Source organism: Erpetoichthys calabaricus, chromosome 18 (genome assembly GCF_900747795.2).
Source record: "Erpetoichthys calabaricus chromosome 18, fErpCal1.3, whole genome shotgun sequence".
Lineage (NCBI taxonomy): Eukaryota > Metazoa > Chordata > Cladistia > Polypteriformes > Polypteridae > Erpetoichthys > Erpetoichthys calabaricus.
Window position 1 is genome coordinate 58,005,011 of NC_041411.2, and position 19,994 is coordinate 58,025,004.

At 43.4% G+C, this 19,994-nt stretch overlaps 1 protein-coding gene across 1 annotated transcript in view; it reads right to left on the reverse strand.

Moving 5' to 3' along the window:
* efcc1 (EF-hand and coiled-coil domain containing 1) overlaps nt 1-19,753 on the reverse strand; it is a 44,606-nt gene extending 24,853 nt beyond the window's left edge. Inside the window, exons 1-2 of the mRNA XM_051921442.1 lie at nt 18,525-19,753; nt 1,226-1,641 (exon numbers count right to left, since the gene is read on the reverse strand). Of these exons, the coding sequence (XP_051777402.1) occupies nt 1,226-1,641; nt 18,525-19,505 (1,397 nt within the window). The 5' untranslated portion in view covers nt 19,506-19,753. The remainder of the gene's footprint in view (nt 1-1,225; nt 1,642-18,524) is intronic.
* Nucleotides 19,754-19,994: the final 241 nt, after the last annotated feature.

The window sequence follows — 19,994 nt, forward strand, 5'->3', positions numbered from 1 at the left end:
ACCTCACAAAACTGCCTTGCATGTTTTTAGTAGCCTAGGGTCCAATCTTCAAAGCTGGAGGCAGTTTGATTCTGGTAGCCTGCTGCTTTATTCTTCTCTTCACCCTTGCAATAATGTATTTTTCCTACTGGCAAGAGCAGAACCTCTCATCATACAAGACAAATAGTCCCACGGTATCTGCTGGCAATTGACAATGGCCCGCCAACATGCTAAAACTCTGATTAACAATCATCAGGATTTTGGCTGAGCGCACAGTTGCTAGGAGATGGCAAGGGAGCTACTAAACGTTATTCAGCAAACTGGGAGAGTGCAAAAGAGGCGCTTGACAGCTGATGGAAGCTTTCAGTGTGAGTGAATAGGGAGCTACACAATACGTCCCGGGACATTATCATGAGAATGAGCCCACATGAAAACAAAAAAGACTTTCTAGTCTTCAACGGACGGCTCTCTGGGAAATGAAAGGGAGAAACAGAGGTGGCAGGGGCTTTTCACAAGCACACTTAAGCGATCGTGAAGAACAGGAGGTGCAGTGTGGGTAGCTTCAATTGCAGGCACACTAAACTTTAAGTTTGGCTTAAGGTAATGGAAAGAGCATGGGGGATATGGTGCCAGCTTCAAGTACATCTTCAGTTCCCCTTCATAGAGCTAACCCAACCAGAGACTCCTCAAGCAAACTTGGGCTGCTGAGGTAGGGAGCTGAACTGCAGACTTGCACCACCACCACATGTGAGTTCTTAGGTGGATTGCTAACCTTGGAGCCACCTTGCTCCTAGCTTCATGATTTGAACTCAGTTGTGAGTGGCAGTGTGAGTAGATAAGGTCCAATATTATGAAATGCTTTTCATGTGCAGTTACCATCCATCACAGCTGCCCTTGTTAAATTCTATTAAAAAAAACAAAAAAACATGACTTGCTGGTGGAGTGCTGGCCTGAAATGGACACCTAATCTGAAACAGTTTTTCATTAAAGAACATTTCGCCTCCTTTGAGGTGCTTCCTGTCTCAATTAATTGAACAATAAGAGCTGAAAGTTTGCAAGGAAATGCAGAACTTGGCATAACCATCTGGCGCATGCTGCTAGCTTGCCCATAACCATTTTTGAATGACTTTGCACCACTGGAAGCTGGTAATGAAATGTACTCCTAATGTCTCTGAGGTAAATGTCCACTATGTGATCGGGCCAGGAAGAAACAATAGACATTAGCTTACCCCCAAGTAGCTGTTACCTGTAATAGCCAAGTTCAGACTCCAGCTGTGCCACATGCCGCTGCAGCGTAGGGACCCGCTGAGCCTTGACTTCCAGCTCACGGACCTTGCTTAGACTACTGAGCACTGCTTCTCTGGCTTCCTCTATCTTCTTCCTCATTTCAGCCTGCTCCCACTTAAGGCTCCGGTTGCACTCTTCGAGGTTCCTCAGTGCCTCCCGGGTCATCTTCAGCTCATTCTCTAGCTCTTGATTGAATGTCATTGCTTCTTCTATTTTGCCATTTCCAATGGTGGGCATCTTCTCCATGTCACAGAGTAAGCTGTTCAAACATTTGCTGTCCATCTGGCTGTGGGATTTTTGAGTGAAGGACCTCCTGTTCGCCAAGTAACAGCCACTCTCTGCTGTATGGCCATCATGGCTCTTCCACAGCCCAACCTGGAAAAAAGTTTTAAAAGATGGAGAAAAAAACACTAATGAGAGATACATTAAAAAACTGGTCACAGTGGGAATGATCAATTGGCATTCTCTCTCTCCATTCCAGTATATCAGGGCAGAGGAGACCAGCACAATCATCTGAAGACATAAGAACCCAGCGGGCTCACCATATGTTTGTTTATGTGTGTACATGTGCAGCCTGAACTTTTCAGTTGTCTTGGAACTTGAAGGAGAAAGCCACTTAAGGTGTCCCATTGTTTAATTTCTAAAGCATGTGTGGATTTGCACATCTCGCTATACTGGTGCAGTTATCATTATCATGAACCATGATAATTACTTATCTGTAATACAATGTAGCACTTTGCCCATTGAACAGAAATTGGAAATATATTGTGACCACAAGAGAATGACAGAAAGCCCCAAACCACAAACCCAGCAGTACACCACACATTATTAGGATAAAATAAACGGTTTTTATTCTCTCTCAAGGCACTTTCCACAGTACTCTCCAGATGTAAGCCACAATAATACAACAAATGAGCAATACAGCACTAATCCCTCCTCCTTCTCTGCTCCACTGAGTGTTGTCTGTTGTCTCCCATCTTATCCATGTATGGCCGCGGGCTTCCTTTTATGCTAAACCTGGAAATGCTTCCGGGGCCATGCCACGTCTTCGGGAAAGCACTTCTGGGTCATAATGAAAGTAAGGAGGTCCTCCCCTGACAGCACCCTCTACTGAAACAGCGCTGCACTTCCGGACTTCATATCCGAAGCACCCCTGTGGGTGTCCCCACTGGGTTCCCATGCAAGGATCACTGCCACCTGACATACAGTATGGGGGATTGAACTACTCCCGACTCCTGGCTTCTACTGGTCCATCCATTGTTTTATACCTGCCCGGCACAAACTTATTTTCTCACCTGTCTTTCCGGTCTGGCTTCCCGTCTAAGTAATAAACCATGCTACTCCCCATTCGGAATGTATGTTCTTATCTTACAGTATTAATATTCATTTGCCTTTCTGGCTTCTTTTAGATAGATAGATAGATAGATAGATAGATAGATAGATAGATAGATAGATAGATAGATAGATGATACTTTATTAATCCCAAGGATTAATGTACATAGTACATTAATACTGTCCTTTGTTGGTTGTGCTGTTTGACAAAATAATATGTTGATAGATCTTCATTTTGTGTGATTTTTTTATGGAATTTTTCAGCAGACATTTAATCATTGCTGGTGCTGGAAGCCTAATAAATTGTGAAGCGCAGTATCCCTCCATTTCTTCCTCAAGTGAGTTTTATTGATGCAGTCATCTTCTTCTTTGGCTGCCCTCCAATGCTGCTGCCCCTGCTTTGATCTTTCACAGCTCCTTCCTTTTGGCTCCAATGATCTTTCTTCTGCTACTAGGGGGCTCCTCCCCCTGCTCGCTTCGCTCGCCAACCCCTGGCGTTGGGGCATGACAAAGAGTGAGATGTATGAATTAGAAATAGAATAGTGTGTAGGTTTGGATGATGCCTATATAAATAAAAAATAGAGTGTTTGGCATAGAGTAATGTTTTATTGGAATATTTCTTTGTATACAACATTAGTAGTAAAGATGGTGTCTTGTCTTTGAATGAGTCTTCCTTGGCATGGATCATTTATAACTTTAACTTTAACATCAGATGAACGTCGAACACGTGAGAAGGCAACATAAAGTTGTCCATGTCCAAAAACGGGTTCAGAGTTGTAGATGCCAACCTTGTCCATGGCTTGTCCTTGTGATTTGTTGATGGTCATGGCAAATGCAGGTTTAATGGGGAACTGTCGGCGTTTCAATGTAAAAGGTAATTCTAGGTCAGAACTCGTAAGGTCAATTCTAGGAAAGAGAACAGTATTGTTAGCATGTGATTTTGTAAGAACTGTTGCTTGAATAACATTGTGTGTCATGGTGTTGATGACTAAACGTGTGCCATTGCATAAACCCTGTTTAGTGTTAAGGTTTCTTAATAGCATGATTATTGTTCCGTTTTTAAGGGTAAGGTTGTGTTGTGGTCATCCGTCCGGGTTAATAGTGTTCAAATATTCTAAGGGGAAATTCAGATGTTCATTGTCGTCATCAGAGTCAACTTTGTCAGAGCTTAGAAAGAGCCGTGTCTCTCCAGGAAGTAATGAAATGACCTGGTTATTAATGTGATTAACATTAATATTTTTTGGACATAATATAGTCCATCCATCCATATAGTGCGTTGTGTTAATCACATATGCGAAAGCAGTATGGGCCATTGCCTTTTGGTGGCCTGATATGTACTCCGGTAGATGCAAAAGCAAATGAACTATTGTAGGATCTAATGCAGTTCATAAAGTTTTTACTTTCAGGCACATCCTTAGTTAGAAGCTTCTGTAGATATTCAGGATATGAATGTAAAGGAGGCAGTCTAATCTGCCCCTTTTGACAACAACGTGTAAATTCATTATTTGTGTTGCCAGTTGTTGCTTCTGGGAAGTTAAGTGAATGACAATGATTGCAAATGACATTCATTAATCCCAATGAATTTTCCTCAATAGTGGACTCATTATTGAAGGCGTTGTCAGCCAAATGTCGTAATCGTTTAGCAGGTGTCTGGTGTTGATGTCCGCGACGGGCATGTTTTGCTTGTGGCGTTTGAGTGCCGCGTTGTTGCATGTCCATTATTTGTGACGCGCTATTTTTTACTTTTGTATGTCGGTCAGTTGAGTTCTCTGGTTTTGGAGTCTTGCTTGCTTGTTTTGTGGCAGGTCATATGCGCGTTGTACACGTCTGCATTCATTTATTCTGTCTCTTCGCTCCCTTTTTTGTATGTCTGAGACGCGAGCTCTTTCTTTTGAAATCGTGCTTGTTTCGATGTAGCACTTTGAGACGCGCGCTGTATGCGTCTACGTTCATTGTGTCTGTCCATTTGGGCACGTCTCTGTAACGGGGTCACTTGAGCTTTGCGTTTTTTGATCCGAGACATTTTTTCTCCCGGAGTTTCCTTTGCGCGTTGTATGCGCCGCCGTGTATTTTCTTGTTTCATTCGTGTTCGTGTGTTTGGTCCCGTTATCCGATCCGAATCGTTTTGTACCCGTGACCGTATATTCATGTCTTGTTTGTTCCTCAGCGTGCGAAATATGGATAAGTAATAAGGAGGATCGCACTCACTGTTAATATGGAGCCTTTTCTGCAGTTGAACGGTTAATAGTGCTTTATTGTAAGGAGATCCACCTATGCTGCCTAGTGTGAAGGTGTTGAGATGACGTATGTGTAATATGGACGTTTCCTTTAGATATGTGGCTTTGGGTGTCACTTCTTATCGATGGGGGGGGGGGGGGATTTTTGTTGCGCGAGTGTCTTCTTTCTTTTTGTGTTCCAGGGGCTTGTTGAATCCCCCTCTTTGTGTGTGTCCCGTCCGTTGCTTGTAGGGTGTGTGGGGTGCTTTTGTGTTCTTTTTTTTTGTGTTCCAGGGGCTTGTTAAATCCCCCTCTTGGTGTGTGTCCCGTCCGGTGCCTGTAGGTGGGGGGGGGGGGGGGGGGGGTGCCTTGCTGTTGTGCGCGAGCGTCTTCTTTTTTTTTGTGTGCTAGTTTCGTGTGCAATGGATTTCGTGCAGCGCCTGCTTTTGACTACTTTTTTCTGTGCTTTTTCCTTTTTTCTGTGCTCTTGGCGCCTCATTTCTTTGACTCCTTTTTTCTGTGGTCTTGTCCGCCTCTCGCGGCCCCTCATTTCTTGGGGCGCCTGCGCAGTACGTCTTTTTGCGGCTATGGCCCATGGCCGGATGTCCCTGCGTCCATCCGGTTTAGCATTCTCGGTTAGTAATATGGATGTGCACTACCTACAGATTCACACAAATGACTTTGCCTCTCACTGCTCATATGGGGTCAGGGCAACACCATCTGCAATCACTTTCCACAACTCCATCAGTGGATCCAAACCCCAATCCTTCCTGAGATCGCCAGTGGCCATGTACCCAGGCCAATGGAATTAGGCATCAGAGCAGGTCTTCTAGGTGCTGCTGTTTAAGTGCTTGCTTATCTCTCTCTGTCTATCTCAGATACACACATCCTCTGCTTCTCAGGATGACTCTGTCCAATTTGATAGCATCTCTGTCCTAGGTCTTTGTGGTGCTGCCACAATTTTCAATTTAAAAATGCCAAAGTTCATGTGTGCCTGTCAAAGTAAGGCCTGTCTGAACTGCTCAACTGAAAGGTCTCCTTTAGCTCATGCATGGACTATAAAGTCAAAACAAAAAGGAAGCCTTTAGGTTAGGTCAACTCGATATACACAAAGCTGGTCATCTTCACCCTCACTATTTCTGACAAACTGCAAGTATAAGCCTAATGAGGTAGTGCAATGCAAAGCTAACCATATTCACCCAGGAAGATGAGGACAAAAATAAAGAGTTGGGCCACGTTTGAACACTGTAAGCACAGGAGCGGAAATGGATGGCTCAGGGGATGCACCTGATTATATGATCATTTATAAACTTGATCAAAAATTATTCAAGGAAGCTGACAGTTGCCTTTTTAGATAATTTGATGAGCGGTATTTGGATTAGAAGAACCAATTAGTTCCCTCAATGAAGGCAACATTAGCTTATCAGATAATGGACTTCTGGAAATGACACTATTGGTCAGAAACACATTCCAGCATTTTGTTTCACAAAATGCTTATTGATGTATCTAATCTGCTTAATTCACATCAGGAGTTGTCGTTCTCCAAAGCCTCATCTGATGCGTCTTCATTCCCATTGACTTGCTTTCATTCCTTTTACCTCTCAATCTGCATTTCAGCATCTTCAAGCGCTGCATTAGAACCAGACTTTTTTTCTTTAAAGTATAACCTGCAAATCTTGCTTGCGAAAATTTCATAAGAATAAAAGTGTTAATGAAATGATGATAAGGGAGAGAAGAACATTACACGTTACAGTAAGAAAGGAGATTATCTTAATAAGTAGTGACTTGTGAGACAACTCAATATTAGAATAGTCAAATGATTATTATGGGATGTTGTTACACTTACAACAGTATGAATATGTACAATACAAAGTGTAACATGAATAAGTTAATAGAGCATATTGGATAAGAAGGGAAATGCAGGACACATGTAAGTTAGTATGTATGAAGTGTGGCCAGTAATAAATAAATAAAAATAAACTTTGACATTATTAAACGTTTGTCATTGTGACTTGGTGATAGTCATACAATATGCTAAACGAACAGTCATACAAATATGCCTACGCCATAATATAAAGGGAATATCTTCTTTTGTGTTGTCAGTGTTATGGAATGAATCCCTGTAGATTTTCAGTTGTAATGTTTCTTGTTGTCTGGCAGTTTGCTGCTGCTCTTCTGAAAGGCTGTGTGTGTAATTTGTTTTTCGATCACTGTCTAGGTGCAAGACTTGCTGCAGCTGATCTTCGGATAATGTTGCATTGTGGTTTGTCATACATTGTCTTTGTTGGTCTATCATGATGTAGATGTTTCTGCTTCTGTGCGTTGGTGTGAGTTTGTAGGCCAGCAAAACCATTTTTGTTGGTCACAGCTAGACTGTATGTGCCTTTTTATTTTATCGGGAGGCTTACGTTGAAGTGAAGGAAAAAGGAGGTGTAAAATGGTAGTGTCGGTCAGTAACAAAGTATGCACCAAATAAACAGTCAAATATCACAGTCGATAACTGGTTATATTGAAGAAATGAAGACTTTGAACGTAAGCCTAAGACCAAAACTCTGCTAGGAACACGGATTCCTTGCTATTGTTGTACAGAGATATAGTAGTTGTGGCAATCGTTGTTTATATCGAGCACGGACGGACACATGCAAAATAATATAAGGACAACCTAACTATTTATTTTGATTTGTGTGGCCAATTGAAAAACAGACTGGTGTAACGCTAACTTGGTTGCTTTTACAAAGATTAAATAAAGTCTGTGTAATTAATTTATTTACTAAGACAGTGTAGATTTTTAAAAATTATTTATGTACATTCAGGGGCCCAGGAGTGCATTTGGAGGACCCGGACTGCAGAGGGCTCAAAATCAGAGGTTCAACCAGCTGATGCCAATGCATATTGTACATCTGCAAGACAGGTATTATACATTTGAATTGCCGTATAACTTACTAACATCTAAAAGATTTTATCCGGGAGGTTGTTTAAACAGTGTATTTCTTGTTACATGATCTTGAAGCAGAGTCAAGCTTTCCTCTAACTGCTTGTTCAGACAAGTATGTATAAAATACAACATAGTAAACTGTTAGTACAGTTCACACGCCTGTAGTATTGTTCATTAGCTATATATGTGATGGTGACATGTATTTCTATAACACATGTGGTCTATTAATCACAACAACTGAAGGTGTCACAAATTTAAAACCACCTTTGTTCACCACTGACTGTGTTCATTGCTCCTCTTGATCTCTAATGTGAAAGTTGGCTTTACCTTGAAAGATCATTCAGATACTTTTCCCAGGAAATATTATACGTATAATCCTTCTGTGCACTGTGCAGATGCACCCACACAAAAAGAATTTCAGCATCAACAAAGGAACCATTGCTGTCAGAGATTTCTAGCACCATGTCCTATGAGTAAACTGACCATTGGGAGAAAGTCTTCACTGTCTGAATCCTCTCTACACAACCAACTCAATTCTGGTCAGAGATTTAATTCAATGATTAATTAAATGATTTAAAACGTCTCACTGAATATAGAGAAATGTAATTGATAGTGGTTGTATTCCTTGATAAAGTGTAAAGAAGGATTAGAGACAATAATTGTATCATGTTAAAACTGTACTGTATGTTTATACTAAGTTCTTTTATGTGTATTTTACTTGAATTGCTGATTTCTGTAACAGCTTGTCTAACCACAGGGAGGGGAAGTGTTAGTAGAGAGCAGACACAAAGCTAAACTAACAAATATTAATCTTGCTCTGTAAAAACAGCTGTCGAGCAATGTGAAATGTTAGAGCTTTAAGTAGTAAAATTGTAATTTTCTGGACCTTCCACATGCATAAAAACAAAGCTTTCGAATCTCTGGTTATCTTTGTACCTGTGCACATCGTGAACCTATGCTCATATGGTCTGTCAAGATGACACTGGACAGAAGAGGGGCTAGGGGTGTTCACCTTGGCCTTGACAAGCTTTAAAAAGTCATCAAGTTAAAGTGAAAGTATGAGTTGAAGAGAAAGAAGAACCAGGAAGGAGAAGCAGGGAAAATCAAGAAGACTACTGTACGTCATGAGACCAGCAAGGTAGCCATAAGAGACTTAAAGCCACACACCTTAGATGTGTTTTCTATGTCAGCACCTGAAATATTCTAGGATATGTTAAATGATTTGCCACACTAATTTATTTGTATTTGCTGTCACTTCTTGGCACATTATATATATTTAAGAATGTTAAAATTGATAATGACCGAATAAACATGTATTACCTACTCCCCTTGCTTGTCTCATTGCTCTATCTTCCGTCTAGGGTATAGAGAAGAGTGCAGATGTCTTCAAATAGGAGAATTGAAGCACAGTAACAGTCAGTCCTTGGTGAAGTTGGATTCTGTAGTCTCAGTTACAGGTTGTTTCCTTCCAGGCCGGATGAATGCAAGGCTAGGAGAATAAGAGTTGGGGTGGAGGACATATGTGTGGGTCTAAATAGCAAAGAATTGGGCATGGGAATAAAAGTACCTATGTTTTAGGATAGGGTCACCCCAAAACCCTTCCATGATAAAACACTGAATTATCCCAAAGTGTCAGACTACCAGAGAATAAAGGGATGAACTGAATGTCTGTCTCATAAACAACAGCATTACCGAGAGCCCCAGATCATGAGATAATACATCTCGTAAAAACGCACCCCTCCACACTCCCACTCACTGCTCTACCTTTGCCAAGGCTTCAAGACCACATGCTGACATGCCAGCACATTTCACTGCACTGGTACTAAGCCAAGGTCTTCTTAAGTATGTAGCCCTGTGATTTTAGAAAAGTGCCATCAAATGTTGTCAAGTTATAATGAAGAAAAAAAAAATTCACAAGTATACAGTATAGTACAGTGTTTGCCAAGATAAGAAGCCATGCGCAATAAAATTAGTACAAGTATATATTGATGCCTAAATTGCCTCATTCTACCTAAATGGCTGAAGAGGACCTACTCTCCACACCCATAAAATGGCACACAAATTTAATTCAAAGGTTCTTTTCACTCACAGACAACTTCTTTATATAGTGTATTTCCATAGCAAATATCATTCTAAAGCACACTGCACATCTAGATATTCTTCAGCACTATATAGTATATTACAGAAAGCAGACAGAGTGCTTGAGCTGTTAGCTGACTTCCGCCAGGTAGTTTCGATTCAGCACCCTGGTCTCCCAGTTTTTTATTTTCTTTGATGATCTCTATAATAGTCTTTTTTTCCTATTTTCTCCATTGCCAAGAACTATGACACTTTGGCTAGGGGACCAGACATGTTGGTTGAAATGCTGCCTCTGAGCTCCTGTGTGGCCTGGGGCTCGTTTAGCCTGCCGGTGTTCCAGCCGTAAAACACACTGCAGCTGTAATAAGTTGTAAGTCTCCATGGCTGAAGATGCCAAATATACAGTGATAATAATAATAATAATAGCCAACTGAGCTAAGGTCACCTTGTTTGAAATTAACATCACACTACATCATCATTTGCTTACCTTGCTGATGTTAAGACCATCAAAGGAAAGGAAAACTGCACATTCATTTCTTCATATTATATAGGTTTTTATTACATTTGTACATGTGTAGACCACATAAGATTGTCTCAAAGTGAAGTGTTTAATGCAAAAAATATATTGAGTTAAACTGGAAGGATTTTTACTTACAGCATTTACCTATACAGTTCTTACAACAGGAGCACAGGCAGGTAGGCAGATGACCATTGACCATGCGGAATGAGAGTAATGAGAACTAAACTTTCATCCCTGTACTTCACAATGCAAATCCTAGGCTACTAGGGCTTACAGTCACTTTACATTTATATTTCTGTATGAGTTCATCCTGGTTCTTCAGGCTTATGTCTTCACGTTTAAAGATCTTCTGGTGGAGATTGTCACAGGCCTAAAGAGTGGGGTCTCTTACTTCAAAAAGCATCATATGAACATATCAGAGTCTACAGCTCCTCACAGGTGGCGCAGTGGTAGTGCTGCTGCTTTGCAGTAAGGAGACTGTGGAAGATTGTGGGTTCGCTTCCCGGTTCCTCCCTGTGTGGATAGCGCTTTGAGTACTGAGAAAAGTGCTATATAAATGTAATGAATTATTATTACTATTATTAATTAATTGCAGTCCATTCACATCCGTGTTTTGCTATGTTGCTCCACTGTCATTCGATCTATCCTTAAAAGATGGCAGTGAAAGAGCTGTCCCTTAACCAATACAAATATGATCTCCTCCCTCAGATGCAAACTTGGGTTCTCCATGGGGTAGTAAAATGTGGAAATCAAAAATCAAGCCTTCATAACTAATGGAGCTAAAGGAAAACATCCTTGGTACAAGAAACTGCAAAAGGAATGATGAGCTTCATTAACTTCTGCACTTTATAACAGGCTGGCTCATTAAATTGAGCCCTGCTATAGTGGCACAACAATAAGACTGGGTGCATAAAAATGTGTTAAATTTCACAAATACGAGGAGACCATTTGGTCCACCAATTTGTCTCATCCAGAAATGTTTTAAAAGTTGTCAAGGGTTCCTCTTACACCACATGACTCAGTTGTTTCCCTGAGCTCTTTGTGTAAAAAAGTACTTCCTGGCTTTAGTGATAGATGAACCTTCCCTTAAATACTACCAGTGTCCTTGAGTATGCAATACACAGTTTATTTGAAAGAATTCAGCTTTATTGGTCTTCTTGATGCCTTTGAGAATTTTGAAGACCTGTATCAGGACCTCACACAGCTTCCTCTGCTGTTTAATTCCCTGAAACCTGTCATAGTATTACATGTCCTTTAGTCCAGGGATGTTGCTGGTTGATATTCTCTGCTCCTGTGGCTTTTTTTGTTGTGAGTTGACCAGTACTGCTAACAACATTCCAGGTGTGGGCTCACTAGCTGGAGAGCACTGATGTGTTGCATGTTGATTGGACTTTCAAATAAGAATTTCACTGCATCTACAGACCTGACAGGACATTTGTGTGTGTGTCATCCGTTCAATCGTTTCCGACCTTCGGCGATTCTATAGGCTAGCTCTCTCCACGCTTTTCGATCTTGCACAGCTTCTTTGAGCTGTGTTATGTTCATGCCCGTGTCTGCTTTGATGGTGTTAAGCCAACGAGTCCGCTGGCGGCCGGGTCTTCTTTTGCCGCTTACCATCCCTAGCATGACCGATTTTTCTAGCAAATTTTCTAGCGAATTAAAAATGACAGGACATTTACTACAACATTACTTGCCTGAACATATCCCCATTCATATTCAGTACTTTTATAATACAGTAATCCCTCGCTACTTCGCGGTTCACTTTTCGCGGATTCACGACTTCGCGGATTTTATATGTAAGCATATCTAAATATATAACGCGGGTTTCTGCAGACAATGGGTCTTTTTACTTCTGGTACTTGCTTCCTCAGTTGGTTTGCCCAGTTGATTTCATACAAGAGATGCTATTGGCGGATGGCTGAGAAGCTACCAAATCAGAGCACGCAGTTAAGTTCCTGTGTGCTGCTGATTGGCTCAGCGACGGAGTGCTGCATTAACCAGGAAGTCTCATCTCACTCACTCAGCATTAACGTGCTCCTGCTTCAGGGGCCATGTCCAAGCGCCAACAGAAGATGCAAATGATTGCAGAAAAGGTAAAAGTTTTGGATATGTTGAAGGAAGGGAACAGCTACACCGCTGCAGGACACCATTACAGCATCAATGAGTCCACGATTCTTTTTATTTAAAAAGGAGGAAAAGCATATAAGATCTATGGCCGCAGTGTCCTTTAACCAGGGCGCAAAACGAGTTGCAAGTGGACGTGATAAGGCAGTAGTCTGGATGGAATCTGCTTTAGGAATCTTTGCAACAAGGTCGACGACGTCATGACCACCTACAAGCTGCTACGTGTACTTCGCTATACAGTAAGTGTAAACTTATCTACCAATTTCGTATTGCTTAGCAGTTGTCCCTGTTATTAATAGAGTAAAGGGTGGGTTGTAAACAATACAGGGAGGGTTTAAAAAGTCCAAATACACGTTAAATAATTAAATAAATATGGTGTCCCTACTTCGCGGAAATTCAGTTATCCCGGTCGGCCTTGGAACCTATCTTCCACGATAAGTGAGGGATTACTGTATAGCCTAACACTTGTTTTTTTCCTTTTTAATTGTTTCATTACATTGCCTGGAAGATTAGAATATCTTGTAAACACAAACCCTTTGTTCTTGCATTCTGTAGATGAGTGTAGCCTGACTTGTACTGAGATTTAGGGATCCTTATCCCTTTCTGTATCACATCTTTATTGCATTTTTCAAGTGTTTGTCCAGGTCTGAAACGTTTCCAGATCTTTTCAGTGGAAATTGAAGTCATCATTAACATTTACATACTAAGATAAAAGCCAAGCGTTTAGCGAGAAAGTGGCGCTACAAGCCTTCGGTGCCTTCTGTGATCCTGGGAAATGTGAACTCACTACCAAATAAAATCGACAAACTGGCTACGCTGGTGAAAAATGTCAGGACCTACAGAGAATGCAGTTCGTTGTGTTTTAGTGAAACGTGGCTAACAACTAACATCCCAGATGCTAACGTGGAGCTACCCGGGTTTAGCACAGTTAGAGCGGACAGAGACGCAAGTACCTGCGGGAAGCACAAAGGAGGAGGACTTGCACTCTATGTCAATAAAAGATGGTGCAACTCTGGACATGTTAACGTTAAAATCTCCACTTGCAGCAGGGACAATGAACTGTTGGCCGTAAGTCTGCGTCCCTATTACTTGCCCAGGGAGTTTGGACACATCATTGTTGTTACTGTATACATCCTCGGGCGGACGTGGAGATAGCGAGTGACATCATCCATTCCGATGTGGCTAAATTACAAACACAACACACCGAGGTGCTTGTGCTAATCGCTGGAGACTTCAACCATGTAACGCTGGACAAAACACTACCTGCCTTCTCCCAATATGTGGATTGTAACACCCGGGGAAATAGGACTACTGACCTACTGTATGCAAACATTAAAGACGCATACAGCGCCACCCTGCTGCCTGCGCTTGGGAAAGCAGATCATAACCTGGTTCTGCTTCAGCCTCACTACAAACCAAGAGTGAGGGAGCTACCTACAACCACACGCTCATTCAGGAAGTGGTCCCCTGAGGCAGAGCAGGATCTGAGAGACTGCTTTGGAACTACGGACTGGGATATCCTGCAGGGATCTTATAGTGAGAACATTGAGGAGGTTGTTGACTGCACTACTGACTACATCAACTTCTGTATGGACATTGTAGTTCCAGTAAGAACTGTACGCTGCTATGCTAACAACAAGCCATGGATTACAAGTGACATCAAGGGCCTTTTGAATCAGAAGAAAAGGGCTTTTAAAGGCGGTGATCAGCATGAGCTCAAGCGTGTGCAGGAGGAACTCCGAGTCCAGCTCTGGGCGGCGAAGGAGCAGTACAGGAAAAAGCTGGAGCAGAAGTTGCAGAATAACAGCATGAAGGAAGTGTGGGATGGGATGAAGATCATCACTGGCTGCAGCTCGAAGTGGGGTGCCACCATCAAGAGAGATGTGGAGAAAGCAAACCAGATGAACAACTTTTTTAACAGGTTTGACCACCCTAACCCACTCTCCACCCATCCTTCTGCTGATACCAGCATAGGAGAGAGTTTACCCCAACCCACAATTACAGCAGCCCAGGTAAGCAGAGAGCTGAGGAGACTTTGTGCCAGCAAAGCAGCGGGTCCAGATGGAGTATCGCCACAACTACTGAAGGCCTGTGCGCTTGAGCTGGGGAGTCCTCTACAGCGCGTTTTCAACCTGAGTCTGGAACAGGGGAGAGTCCCGAGGCTTTGGAAAACATCTTGTATCACCCCAGTCCCAAAGGTATCACGTCCTAGTGACATGAACGACTTCAAGCCTGTCGCCCTGACGTCACATGTGATGAAGGCCATGGTGCGGCTGCTGCTTCACCACCTGAGGCCACAGGTCCGTCATGTCCTCGACCGTCTGCAGTTCACATACCAGGAGAAGGTGGGAGCGGAGGATGCCATCATCTACATGCTACACCGATCCCTCTCCCACTTGGACAGAGGCAGTGGTGCTGTAAGAATTATGTTTCTGGACTTGTCTAGCGCCTTTAACATCATCCAACCTCTGCTCCTTAGGGACAAGCTGACAGAGATGGGAGTAGATTCATACCTGGTGGCATGGATTATGGACTATCTTAAAGACAGACCTCAGTATGTGCGTCTCGGGAACTGCAGGTCTGACATTGTGGTCAGCAACACAAGAGCGCCGCAGGGGACTGTACTTTCTCCAGTCCTGTTCAGCCTATATACATCGGACTTCCAATACAACTTGGAGTCCTACCACGTGCAAAAGTTCGCTGACGACACTGCTATCGTGGGCTGCATCAGGAGTGGGCAGGAGGAGGAGTATAGAGACCTAATCAAGGACTTTGTTAAATGGTGCGACTCAAACCACCTACAACTGAACACCAGCAAAACCAAAGAGCTGGTGGTGGATTTTAGGAGGACCAGGCCCCTTATGGACCCTGTGATCATCAGAGGTGACTGTGTGCAGATGGTGCAGACGTATAAATACCTGGGAGTGCAGCTGGATGATAAATTGGACTGGACTGCCAATACTGATGCTCTGTGTAAGAAAGGACAGAGCCGACTATACTTCCTTAGAAGGCTGGCGTCCTTCAACATCTGCAATAAGATGCTGCAGATGTTCTATCAGACGGTTGTGGCGAACGCCCTCTTCTACACGGTGGTGTGCTGGGGAGGCAGCATAAAGAAGAGGGACGCCTCACGCCTGGACAAACTGGTGAGGAAGGCAGGCTCTATTGTAGGCATGGAGCTGGACAGTTTGACATCCGTGGCAGAGCGACAGGCGCTGAGCAGGCTCCTGTCAATCATGGAAAATCCACTGCATCCTCTAAACGGTATCATCTCCAGACAGAGGAGTAGCTTCAGCGACAGGCTACTGTCACTGTCCTGCTCCACTGACAGACTGAGGAGATCGTTCCTCCCCCACACTATGCGACTCTTCAATTCCACCTGGGGGGGGGGGGGGGAAAACGTTAATATTATACAAAGTTATTGTCTGTCTGTATACCTGCATTGTTATCACTCTTTAATTTAATACTTTCTTTATCAGTATGCTGCTGTTAGAGTATGTGAATTTCCCCTTGGGATTAGTAAAGTATCTATCTATCTATCTATCTATCTATCTATCTATCTATCTATCTATCTATCTATCTATCTATCTATCTATCTATCTATCTATCTATCTATCTATCTATCTATCTATCTATCTATCTATCTAACATAAGTTAATGGTCTAAGGACAGAACCCTGTGAACTGTGCTCCTCTTTGCTGTACTCTTTGTATTCATCTGATTGCACAAACTGAAATCCAGTTTGAAACTCACCATTAATTTTAGACTCCAAATACTTACTGAACTGTTGATAGCTAAGAGGATTTATACCCAGGTTTGCAGTTTTAATTGTTTTCTATTAAGAGAAAATGGGCTTCCCTTTTTGAGTTCCTTTTGAAAAATTCTCATGGTATTTTAAGGTTATCAGTTATATAAACATAGCCAATTTGCATACTCTAAAGTTCCATTTGTGAAAAGGTTTGCCACAAAATGAAACTATTCTTGTTGTAAATGGGCATCATGTAAATCACAGCAGAGTAATGGCCCTTTTCAAGTGTATGCAACCAGAAAGGCCCCATCCCCCACCCCACAAACCATCTTACTTTATAATTTAATCGGACCTTCCAGAGAGCCGCAGATTTAGGTGAGTTTGTAAAGGTTGTTTGGACCTTAGCACGACAGCCAACCCTGAATCTCTGTTTAAAGTGGCGATGTTAGGCTCATTGGACAACAAAAACCCAACTGCATGACTACCCCCCCAACCCTCTAATGTCAGACCCATACTGCTATAATAATTTAAATTTTTAGATTTATAATGGTGTACTAGTCATAGACTTTCTGAACCTCTTTTATCTGTTATAGGGTGTGAGGAAGTCAGAGCCCAGCCAGGCCGTATAAGATACAAAGCAGAAACCAACTCCGGTCCATCCATGATATGAGCACATTCACACACATCCAGTTTAGAGCTATCATTCCAACCTGCACATCTTCAATGGCAGAGTACCAGAAGACAATCATGAAGAAAATGTGAAAGCTTGACAGAGGGATAAAAAAGAACCGAGAACCAAGTCCCTGGAGGGAGAAGGCAGCATCACAGATCACTGTACCACCAGGGCACTTCATAATATTAAAATATTCAACAGCATGTTAACCATAATGGAATTACTACTGCTTGCATTTACCCATCCATCGTTAACCAACTTTATCTGGTTTAGGTTTATGGGGTTTGGGGGACTGGACCTCTGCATCTGGAACAAGCCCTGAATGGGGTGTCAATTTGTCCACAGCACACTGACTGGCAAACTCTCAGCTGCCTGCACTGACTCCAATTAGTACACCAATCAATTTAGCAGAACATTATTGTGTATTGGCTAATCGCTTTTATTCAAGGCAACTTAAGGTCGAGATATAGGAGTTACAATTGTTTACAGGTGAAGCAGGGCCAAGTCAAGTGAGCCAGGTAAGGTGGCAAATGAACCAGCACTCTCTGTCCGGCACTTTAGCCAACAGACCGCACTGTCTGCATTCCAAACTCACTTCTGTTCAACCGGGGGACACACTGGGCCAATGGCTGTGCCAGCAGCATTGGGCAGAAAGCAGGAATCAGTCCTAAACATGGCGCTACTCCCACATGGTGACAATTTAGAGTTGCAAATTAACCTAACTGTTAAGTGTGTGTTGGTTCGACACATAAATGCCACACCGAAGATGACTGAACACCTCTCTTTGACCACTGTGCCAGTACATTCCTTAGCTGCTATGCGTTTTTTATTAAAACAAACCCATCAACCCTTCATCTGCCTATTCACTGAATCCTTGAAGATGCTTAAGCCGACTAAGGGACACTTGGTTATTTAAAGAGTTAACAACAAATCTGTAATGCTAAGGGTAAGGTATACAGAGACGCTGATCACACGTGTGATGTGCAGCCAAAGGTACACAGGACAAAACCTTTCACTTATTGCTCGGCACGCACACAAAAAAGTGAAAATGTCAACGTGCGAAACAAAGCGCGGAAAAGATTTGTGCAGATTGCGGTTCTCTGATAACTGCCAGTCGACAAACGGCTTCGTCTCACCATCTGCAAATGCTTTAAAACTGCGCCCCAATTGAAGTGAAACAGGCCCTCCAGGCATCTGGCACTCCCAACTGTGACTCGTAAAACTGAATGACCATCCTAAATCAGAAATGTCCACTAAAGGACTGCGCTGCAAGGAGTGTAGAGCGACAATTGCAGGAAGTGACCTACCGCCTTTGGCACAGGCATCACTTTTCTGCAGCAGACTAAACAATAATGGAAAGAGCAGAGCCACACTGAAGTAGGCTATGAATAAAGAGAAATCGTGCACAGGGAGAGCTTTGTCCTGCAGGTCGGCTTCTTAGGTCCGTCCAGCTTTGTATCCTGCCAAACTAGGCTTTCCGATGATCAGAACTCAAGTGTGCTATGCCTTTTGGCGGGTCTTTCAAGTGCAACCCTAAGGCACTTAAACAAAAATTGCACAATAATAAATAAAACAACACCGAATTAAATATGACCCTATTAATAACGAAAGTGGCACGCTACGCGTCTTACCTGGAGTGCCAAGCACCGAGCGTCGCTGCTCTGCAGGGCGGCACGCATATCCTCCACCAGCTCCCGCAGACTGGCATTTTCGTCCTCTAGTTTGGCGATTCTGTCTTCGGCTTCTTCCAAGGCAACGATTTCTTCGTAGCACTCCCGAGGACAGGGTTCCGATCCGTGGAGGATTGGAGAATAAGAGCCCGAGTTGTGCCCTCTCGTGCAAGGGCCGGGCTGAGAAAAGGCATCGGTGCAAGATCTTGACAAATCCGTGTCTAGATTGTTCGCGCTGGTGCATAAAACCTGTAAAGCCTGGTGTCTGTAAGAATCCCTTTTGCAGTTATCTTGCACTAGTGGAGAGGAGACACACTCCTTTGCGCAGACTCCTTTTACATGCCGACTTGTACAACAATCCCTGGCAGACGACCCTGCCACTCGATGGGTTGTGGCAAACTCTGTGGTACAGGACCATGGCACATGACGGGCTGGGGCACACTCTTTGACGCACTGCCCAAGCAGGTGAGGAGATGGGGAAGAAGCCCTGGAGAGGGACGTTTTCCTGCGTCTCAGTGGGCTCCTCACGCGGATCTGCGTCTCGATGTGTTCACTCTCTTTGCTGACAGGCAGCCGAACGTTACTGCACTGGCATCCCGCTTTGGTGCTAAAGTACCCGCACAATCTGGAGTGGAACTGCCTGAAGCTGAGCTCGCACGGCAGATCTTCTAAAATCCCGGCACCTTCCTCCACCTCCGCGTCGCTCTCCAGCCCTAAGACTTCACAGAGAACTTTAAAATCGTCGGATGGTATCTTTCCTTCCCCGTAAAAATCCAAGTGGTGATAGATTTCCTGTAGATACTGGTCCAGACCCGTGGCCAGAACTATTATCTCGTTCTCCGCCCCTCGGTCCAAGCCGTAGTGGTATGCTAGGACACTGACTATCCACTGAGCCCTTCTGGCCGGAACGCAGTATGGGTCACAGTCTTCGGGGTTATCCATCCTATCTACACAAGGAGAGACCAAGTCGGATTTTGCATGGTGAAAATACACCCTTTCAGCAAGCCAATCGAAGGCCGGGGACAATCATCCGATTTGTCGTTGCGTCCGAGCTCTGTGTTCCCCGTCCTGCTGTGTAAGCGCATGGCTATCACAGAAAGAAAAGAAAAAGAGGAACAAAAGTTAAGAGGCGCTCGGAGTTTGGTGCGGGTGTTAGTGACGTCTGCGAAGGAGGCGAAGGAGGCGATTCTTTCGAAGCCTCTCTGATAGCACACGGTGCAGTCACGCTGTCCACCCGGGAGTGGCGCGTACCTAGGCAAGAGACAGAGCGCGCACGCCAGTGTCCGCGCGTGTGCGTATTCGGAGAGCAATCTGCGCGAGTCTGCGCGTGTGCCTGAGCTGAGCCTGCGGAATGGGTCGCGAAGTGTCTAAATGCATTTTTATTTTTAAAGGCGCCTTTTCAAAACTATTGATCTCACAAAGTACACACAT